At 26.2% G+C, this 9,578-nt stretch overlaps 1 protein-coding gene across 1 annotated transcript; it reads left to right on the top strand.

Moving 5' to 3' along the window:
- LOC120070947 (Pectin lyase-like superfamily protein) lies at window positions 1-4,260 on the top strand. The gene is made up of 5 exons (XM_039022879.2): window positions 1-510; window positions 632-821; window positions 906-1,112; window positions 1,193-1,428; window positions 3,922-4,260. Exons 1-5 carry the CDS (start codon window positions 134-136, stop codon window positions 4,067-4,069), a joined length of 1,158 nt encoding a protein of 385 aa, XP_038878807.1. The 5' UTR covers window positions 1-133; the 3' UTR covers window positions 4,070-4,260.
- Window positions 4,261-9,578: the final 5,318 nt, after the last annotated feature.

The raw sequence follows: 9,578 nt of genomic DNA on the forward strand, positions 1-9,578 counted from the left end.
CACTGATTCTCTCTTATTACCATTCTCCTTTCCACCTAATCCCATTCCCTTTTCTCTCTATATAAAACCCAAACCCCATTTTTAATAACAATTCCATTCCCCATTCCTCTTTCAAACTCCTTCTCAAATCATCATGTCAAAACTTCACCCTCCTCCTCCTCCTCCTCCTCTTCTTCTTCTTCTTCTTCTTCTGTTGAGCTTGAGTTTCACTCAAACGCACTGCCATACTAAAGGTTTAAAACCCAAGAACTCATCCAGGAACATTCTTCCCAAGAATTCAACTAAAACCGAATTCTCAGAACAGCAATTCATGAAATGGGTGAAATTCGTCGGTAGTCTCAGACACTCTGTTTTCAGAACGGCGAAGAATAAGCTTTTTCCTTCTTACACACTCCATGTAGCTAAAAATCCCGCCGCCGGTGACTTCACGTCGATCCAAGACGCGGTTGATTCATTACCCTTCATTAATTTAGTCAGAGTCGTCATCAAGGTTCACGCAGGTGTATACACGTGAGTACCTTCAAATCCTACTGATTAGAATGCTCTGTTTTATTTTTTCCTTTTTTTGGTTTCTTTCTTCTATTGTCGTTTTCTTTTCCCAATATTAGTAAATGTGAATTGAATTCAACAGAGAAAAAGTAATCATACCTCCATTAAAATCATTCATAACAATCGAAGGAGCGGGAGCAGAGAAAACGATCGTTCAATGGGGAGACACAGCACAAACACCAGGGGCAAATGGGCAGCCAATGGGAACATACAATTCCGCAACATTCGCAGTAAATTCCCCTTATTTCATAGCCAAAAACATCACATTCAAGGTAAACAAACACACCCAAAAACTGATTCGTTTGTTTGTTTGTTTCATTCATTTCTTTCCCTAAATTCTCTGTATAATGAAACAGAACACAACCCCTGTTCCAGCGCCAGGGGCAATCGGAAAGCAAGCAGTGGCATTCAGAATATCAGCAGACACAGCAGCGTTCTACGGATGCAGATTCTTGGGAGCTCAAGACACATTATACGATCATTTAGGTCGGCATTATTACAAAGATTGCTACATAGAAGGATCAGTGGACTTCATATTTGGAAATGGGTTGTCTCTGTTCGAGGTTAGTGATGAATTAATGGGATTTGCGATTGAATTAAGAATAGAGAATTTTGAAGAAAAGGGGTTTATGGGGTTTTGTAGGGATGTCACGTGCATGCGATAGCGCAATATACAGGAGCCTTGACAGCGCAAGGGAGGAGCAGCTTGTTGGAAGACACAGGGTTTTCATTCGTAAAGTGTAAGGTCACGGGTTCAGGAGCTCTGTATTTGGGCAGAGCATGGGGGCCATTTTCGAGAGTGGTGTTTGCTTATACTTATATGGACAATATTATCATTCCCAAAGGATGGTATAATTGGGGCGATCCCAACCGTGAAATGTACATTTCTCTTCCCTTACTTTTCTTCTTTATTTCTCTCTCGTTACAATTCATTTGATAACCATTTAAATTTCGTTTAATAATTATCTGATTTTTTTTTTAAAAAAAAAAAAAAATTTAATCTATAAATATTCCTTTATATTTCTAAATTTTTGTCACTGTTATCTATTTTTTTTATCGATCTTTTTTAAAGACTAAACCAAATTATGAAAACTACGAAAATTAGTTTTTATTTTTATAATTTGATTAAGAATACAACTCTTATACTTAAGTCATGACAAAAAATTAAGAGGAAATAAACTTAATTTTTAAAAACAAAAAACAAAATGGTTATGAAATGAGAACTTGATTTTTTATTTTTAAAAATTAAGTCTATTTCTTATCATTTTCTTATGATAGTTTTCATTTTTCTTAAATAAAAAAGTTGAATTCTTAGTCGAATTTGAAAAAAAAATCTTAAAAACTGTTTTTTTTTTTCAGTTTTTAAAAACTTTGCTTGCTTTTGGAAAATATTGGTAAAAAGTAGATAATAAAACAAGAAATTTAGAAGTGTAAAAAGTGTTTGTAAACTTAATTTTAAAAAACTAAAACTAAAAACTAAAGTCTCATTTGGCAACCAATTGGTTTTTTTGTTTTTATTTTTAAAAATTAAGCTTATTTCATTCACATTACTTATAATAATTTGCATCTTTTTTAAGTACAATGTTTTAATTCTTAGCCAAATTCCAAAATAAAAACAACTTTTTGAAATATGCTTTTTTTAGTTATCAAAATCTGGCTTGGTTTTTTAAATTATTGCTGAAAAATGGATAACAAAGGAATAAATTTGGAGATGGAAATAGTATATATAGACTTAATTTTAAAACACAAAATGGTTACCAAACAAGACCTAAATGGTAATCAAACAGAGCTTTAGTTTTTAGTTTTCTTTTTCTATAGTTTATTTATGTAATCTCATTTCTTTTTACTAAAAAGACATTTAAATTCTTAGTCAATTTTTAAAAATAAAAATTATAAATTATAAATTTGGATTTTAAAAATGTAGGTAGAAAGTGGGTTACAAAATAAAAATAAAAACTTATTATTAGAAGAGTGTTTATAAATTCAATTTCAAACCAGACCTAAACCTTTAAGCTTAGGTTTAAAAGATTTCGAACTTTAATTACTTGTCTAATGATTCCATACTGTTCTTTCTTTGTTTTGTCTTGTTTAAAGGGTTCACTAAAGTTTGAAAATGTATGTACAAAAAGGTTTAAATAATTTAAAAAGTGTCTAATACATTTCTAGATTTTAAATTTTATCCCTAATATTCTATAAACTATTTCTATTTTATTATCATATCTAAATATTTAAAAAGTAGATATAAGATTGGATGCATCTATCTTCAAAACCTTCAATTTAATATCTAATCATTCTATAATTTTGATATAAAAAGAAAGTTTCATAAATTTATTAGACATAAAATAAAAAATTTTGAATTTAGATTTTTTAAGTCAAAGAAAGACACAAATTTAAAAGTTGGTTAAGACCTATTTTAGTCTTTGAACTTTGAAAGTTGTTCTATTTTGGCCCCTAACTTTAAAAAAACGTTCATTTTAGTACTTAAACTTTTAAAAAATATTTATTTTAATCCCTACTATTAAAATTATATAAACTATTTAATGAAAATTTGAGGGAGCTTGTATTTTTGGATGACTATGTTCTAGATGTGTTGAACAAGATGAATATGATGTAAAATGTCAACAACCAACACACTAAAATACTAAATGACCAAAATTTTGAACTAAAAATGTCTTTTAAATTCTCCCTCTTTGTTACTTTACTCAAAATTGAAACTCTAGATTTGTTAGCATAGCTAACTTATTTGGTAGTCTTGTCATAAAAAAAAAAATATAAATCACTTTGCCATTTTGTTAAAAAGTTAACAAAATTTTAATATAATATGGACCAAAATAAGTATTTCTTAAAAGTTTAAGAACTAAAACGAACCATTTTAAAAGTTTAAGAATTAAAGTATAATAATATTTAAAATTCAGAGATTAAAACGAACGTCGACATTATTTAAACATCAACGACCAAAATAAGATTTAAACTTTAAAATTTTAAACATGACACGAGTCACAAAAGTTGAGAATGAATTGATAGGAACGGGACTTGAAATTTTAGGTACAAAACATGAGATTCCAAAACGGAGTCAAGAAACGCTGTCGTTTTGTTCTTTCCTTTTCAACACTACTAAATCCTACGTGGATTGCACCAAAATAAAATAAAATAAAAAAACACCACTAACTTAAATATTTTTTTTAAAAAAATAGCACTTTTTAATAAGTAGCGGAGAAACCACCGCCCCACCAGTGTAGCCGCCGGCACCGCCGGCACCTAACCTCTAAGAATGGTGGTTTAGGGCGGTGGCATTTTCCCATTCGCGCATGCAAGGGTATTTTGGTAATTCTAATTTTAATTTTAATTTTATTTATTTCTTTCTTTTTGTAGGACTGTATTTTATGGGCAATACAAATGTACTGGAGAAGGAGCTAGTTTTGCTGGTCGAGTTTCATGGTCTAGAGAACTCACCGATGAAGAAGCCAAGCCTTTTATTTCCCTTACCTTCATCGACGGCTCCGAATGGATCAAAATATAATTTCTTTTTTAATTATTATCATTATTATTATACACATTTTAATTACTAATTAAACAAAATAATTCAAGTACCATATCATCAATATGGGTTTATTAGGTTACAAATCTCTTGTATTTAATCTTTTCACTTTATTCATAAATCTATAAATTTGTATTCACAAAATTACATAATGTATGTATGTATCTTCATCATTTTTTTTGTCTTATATCTATTTAAGTTAGCAATGTGACATTTTTGTCCCTACCCGGAAATTTCTTTATTCTCACTTTACTTTTATGGGTCATATTTGATAAATAAATGAAACTATTTGTTGTCTTTAAAAGAATAATTGAAGAATATTCTTCATTTTTATTTTCTAACATTATAAATATATGCATTTGTCTAATAATGTTGTTTACATTAGCAAATAAATTATAATTACTTTATGGATTTATTTCAAAAAGTCGCTCATTACAATCTTAATGACTCAAAACTAGAGTGCGTCATAAACATAAGATATAATGATTTTTTTTTTGGAAAAAATGAAACTATGTTTTTCAGAAGTTTTTAAATTGAAAGGTATTTCAAACAGAAATATTATAGCCTTAAAAAGTAGAAATTGCTACTAAGCCCTAAATGCTAATCCAAAAATATTAAAAGTAAGATGAAAATATTTGCGGATATGTTGATATATCCGTCGATACATTCATAAATTGAAGGGTTTGATATCAATATTAAATATCAATAAATATCTCCAACATTTTTTATATATAAATATTCGTAAAACATAAAAAGTGTAATTTATATAGTCCAGTATGAATATGACTACTGATAACAATATTCTTAACTTAGTTTAGAATAAAAACAACGTAATTATTAATCTAAATAAATTTTATAAATTTTTTGACTTACAAAAATATCTGTTGATATTGATGTTTTAATTTATCAACATATTTGTTGATGTATCTGTACAATTGAAACCTCGATATACTATTGACATCGATATTTTAATCATGATCCTTGATTAAAGTAATTAATAGGTATCTCATATACATTAACTAAATAAAAATAACAAAACCAATAATCAAATAAGAAATATGATCCTTCCAAAACCAAAAACACAAAATTGATTTTTTTTTTAAAAAAAAAAACATCAGTTGGAAATGTAATTTAAAATTCTATATTGGTTAGATAAGAAAATGATCGTAGTTATATAAAAGAGATCGACTATCTCTAATAAGTAATAATATGAAACCTTTAGATGAAATCAAAGAAAAATCACGAGGATCTATGTTTAAAGTGAACAATATAATACTTTTATAAAAGTTCGTTGTCTCTAACAAGTGATATTAGAGTCATATTTTGACTTAATCATGACGATAGAACGTCCGAGTGACAAATAAGAGGAAAATTTGAGAGGTTAATTGTCCCTAACAATATCATTTCTCTTTCCATGCATGCCCTTGAATATTTTAACTATAAAATTACAAATTTGGCGATTCCATCTCCCCAATAAAATAAAATAGTAAAGGAAAACATAAAGAAATGGGTTTGGTCTGATCTTGTTGGTAGCATGTGAAGGTTTGTTGAAGGGGCAGAAGGGGAAAAACCTTGGGCAGTCAGATGTTTCAGAAATGTCAACAACTAATTCTCTTGGTTTTTTATTTTTTTATTTTTTTTTTATTTTTTTTATTTTTTTAATTGTTAAAATATTTTAATGATTTGTACTTAAATCAATTATTTAATGTAGGTTTGGTCTAACTTTTCAAGCAATTTAATTTTTTTGAAAATAAGGTATTTTGAGGAAAAAAAATTGAAACATTTAACAACTACTTTAAATAGTTTTTAAAAATACTTTTAAAGTTTATTTTAAACAATTTTTTTTTATCAAAAGAGTTTAAATAAAAATATATTTTTAAAATATATTTTTTTCTCTAGTCAATCCAAACGGATTCTTAGGGTGAACATTCAAAATCTGTTTTATGTTTTTAGATTTACTGACTTTAGCATATATATATGTATTTGACAAACAACTCGAATTCTATTTTTAGAAGTTGTTTTTGATTCTGTGATCTAAGCATTGTAAATATTGAAAATGATATGTTTTAATTATATCCATATTTTTTATTTTAAAAATTAAAATGTAAAATTATATTAAATAAAGATAAAAGCATTTAGAAATATCGTATATCATGTTATAAACTCAATTTATTATTTTAAAAAAAATGTAATTCGTAATATGTAATGTATTATAAATTATATAAGATTACAAAATAATATTTATATAAATTTGCTTAATATAAATAATTTTGATAAATAAAATAATAATAATTTACTGTAAACTAAATATTAGTGGATAACTATAACTAATTTTATGATTTATAAATATTGTTTAAATTTGAATCTAATTTCTGAATCTGCTGCCAAACACATATTTGCTTAATATAAATAATTTTGATAAATAAAATAATAATAATTTACTGTAAACTAAATATTAGTGGATAACTATAACTAATTTTATGATTTATAAATATTGTTTAAATTTGAATCTAATTTCTGAATCTGCTGCCAAACACATATTGGAAAACATGAAATACAACTCTATTTTTATTGAATCTTTTATTTTAAATTTCTGTTTTCAAATTTCCTACCAAACAAGTTCTTGATTTCTAAGGTTTGAGTTGTTTTTAAAATTTGTGTATAATGTGAGTATGAATCTAAGGAGTTGCATCAAGAAGAAAAAGAGGAAAAATATCAATTTATACCTCTCAACTTTATGCGTTATAGCAATTTAAATCTCAAATTAATAGTTATATATACTTAAACCCTAAACATTTATTAGTATATCAATTTACACCCTTCATCAAGTTTTATTTAGAAAAATTTCATGTAAAATTTAAAATTATATCAATTAAACCTCTAAACTTTCATATATGTCTAAAAATTTATACTCTTTATCAGAATTTTCTTTGAGAATCGTCCATTCATTTATTTTAATCGTCCATTTTATAAAACCAATATTCGAAGAGATCGACTGATGGTTGAGATTCAATACATAGATAATTTTCAAAGGTAATCGTACTGAAAGATCTAAATTGATTGATTTATGAAAAAAGTTTAAGTTACTCAAATCATAAAGTTCATACTATATTGGTCAAACAAAATATAGAGAAGAGTATAAATTGTTACACTCATGAAAGTTTACCGCTGTAATTGATACAATTATTAGTTTAAGATTTTAATTCATACAACCTAAAAAAAAAAAAAAAAAACCTTTGGCCAAAAATTGAGGATAAAACTGGAAAAATAAGATTAGACGAAATGAAAGGGAAAAGAAGAAAAGCAAAAGAAATCGTTTCCTCCTTTTTTTCCCCTGCTTGGGTCTCTGTTTAGAATGTGAAGCAAAAGCAAAGGCCCACTGCCCACTGGACCTATCCCATCAAATTTGTCTTTCAAAAAATATTTATGTTTTATAGCAAAAGATTAAATATTTTTAGAATTTTTTTGTCATGAAGTGTAAATATTTTTAATATTTTTCTATATTTAAAAAGGCTTCTATTTTGAACTTACCATCTATTTATTTTTGGACTAACAACAAGAAAAGGTAACGATAATTAAGATTAAACGAACAAACCATCTCCATAATTATTTTACTTTGATAAAACTTCTAACTTAAACGACTACAAGTTGATGATACAATCTTTAGTATAGATGTGTATTTTATATGATCTATAATGTTATGTTTTCAAAGTTGATATTTTATAGAGTTCATTTTTTTTTTTTAGATTTAGTTTTTGAAATAGTTTTAGGACTATATTTGAATTTCATAATCCAAATAATGAAATTTTTAAAAAATAACATTTAGGTATTTTGGGTGAAAACATATACGTGTACAACTATTGTTGTTATTAAATCTTTTCTTTGAGTAAAATATATCTTCTTATTCTTCGATTTTAGGTAGATTTCAAAATGCTACATATTTAATGATTAAGTTTTGAGTTTAGTTTCAATGTAGTCTCTAAATTTCAAAATGTGATAATTTTACTCTTGAAATTTGAGTTTTTATTTCAATTTGGTCTCTAGGCTTTAAGATTTCTACATTTTTAATCTCGAAATTTTATTAAATACTCACTTTCAGTTATTGACATCAATGTATATTAATTAATAATTATGAAATGAAATTTTAAATCTATTTTTTTTTTAAGTTAATTAACTGATATTAAAACAAAATTTAAATCTCAATGAATACAATTGTAACATTTTAAAACTTATAGACAATTAAAACAAAACTCAAAATTTAAGACTAAAGGTCTGTTTGGATTGATTTAAGAAAAAAAATTATTTTTATTTAAACATTTTTTATTAAAACGGTTTAAAATAAATAATAAAAACTATTTTGAGTGGTTGTCAAATATTCCGATTTTTTTTTAAAATGATTATTTTTTAAATTAAATATTTGAAAATGTGTTGTAAATACATCTTAAATTTAGAGAATAAATAAAAACTAAAATCTAAGTTAGGACGAAAAAAAAAAAATTCTCTAATTCCTTCTGTTTTCAAATTCTTAGTTTTGAAGCAGCAACCATACCAAACACAACCCATTTTGAGTGGAGAACTCATATGAAGGCAAAATCAATTCAAAGAAATTTACAATCCAATTTAATTTGGATGAATTTGATCTATGTGCAAATATTATTATTATTATTATTATTATTGAAAAGTGAGATAAAAAAAAAAAAAAAGAATTTGAAAAGAAAAAAGAAAAGTGGGGGCTACCACTGGGAACATAGAAGCCAAATCCAGCTCCACTCCTCCAGAAATTTGTTTTATTTGGGACTGCCATTTCTGATTTGGTCTCTTTCACCAGCCCCCATCTTTTCACTCTTTACCCCTCCCCTTCCTAATCTTTTCATTTCCCTCCATTTTATTCCCATGTAAAATGTTAGCTTACCTACATTTTAACTAATTTTATGGAATAATTCGTATAGATACGTGATCATCATGAATTGAATCTATATCCTCTTAATCCATGTTTCCTTATTTATTACTACATCAATCTATGATGGTTTATGTAACTATTATAATGGGTTAATAATTTTATCTTAAAATATCATTTTGATCTCTATACCCCGAGCTTGTTCGATTTTGGTCCTTTTACTATCACTAAATCTTAAATTTAGTCCCTAACACTAATTTAAGATTAATTTTCAAATAACTTTTTGTTATCTATAACATTTTTACTATAAATTTTGAAAGCATATTAACGTATTTTATTTTCTTGCATGAAAATTATTATTATTGTTTAATCAATTTCCATAAAAGTTAATTTTGAGGGACTTAATTTAAGATTTATTGAAAGTACAGAGAATAAAATTAAACAATTGAAATTATAGAAACTAAAATTGAACCAACCTCAAAGTATGGGTATTTTAACCATAATTTTGTGTCGTTAGAGTATAAGAGATAAATTAGTGAAGTATATTAGATTTATGTCTAATAATTAGAAGGGCAAAAGGCAAATACCACCCGT

This window comes from Benincasa hispida, chromosome 2 (genome assembly GCF_027475165.1).
Source record: "Benincasa hispida cultivar pf3 chromosome 2, pf3_genome.v1.1, whole genome shotgun sequence".
Taxonomy (NCBI): domain Eukaryota; kingdom Viridiplantae; phylum Streptophyta; class Magnoliopsida; order Cucurbitales; family Cucurbitaceae; genus Benincasa; species Benincasa hispida.

What these genes read in the sequence shown, in the direction of transcription:
- LOC120070947 (XM_039022879.2), top strand. Translation starts at nt 134, where the DNA reads ATGTCAAAACTTCACCCTCCTCCTCCTCCTCCTCCTCTTCTTCTTCTT. An exon ending in CCAAAAACATCACATTCAAG is followed by an intron (nt 822 to 905) that starts GTAAACAAACAC and finishes ATAATGAAACAG; the next exon opens with AACACAACCCCTGTTCCAGC. An exon ending in GGCGATCCCAACCGTGAAAT is followed by an intron (nt 1,429 to 3,921) that starts GTACATTTCTCT and finishes TTCTTTTTGTAG; the next exon opens with GACTGTATTTTATGGGCAAT.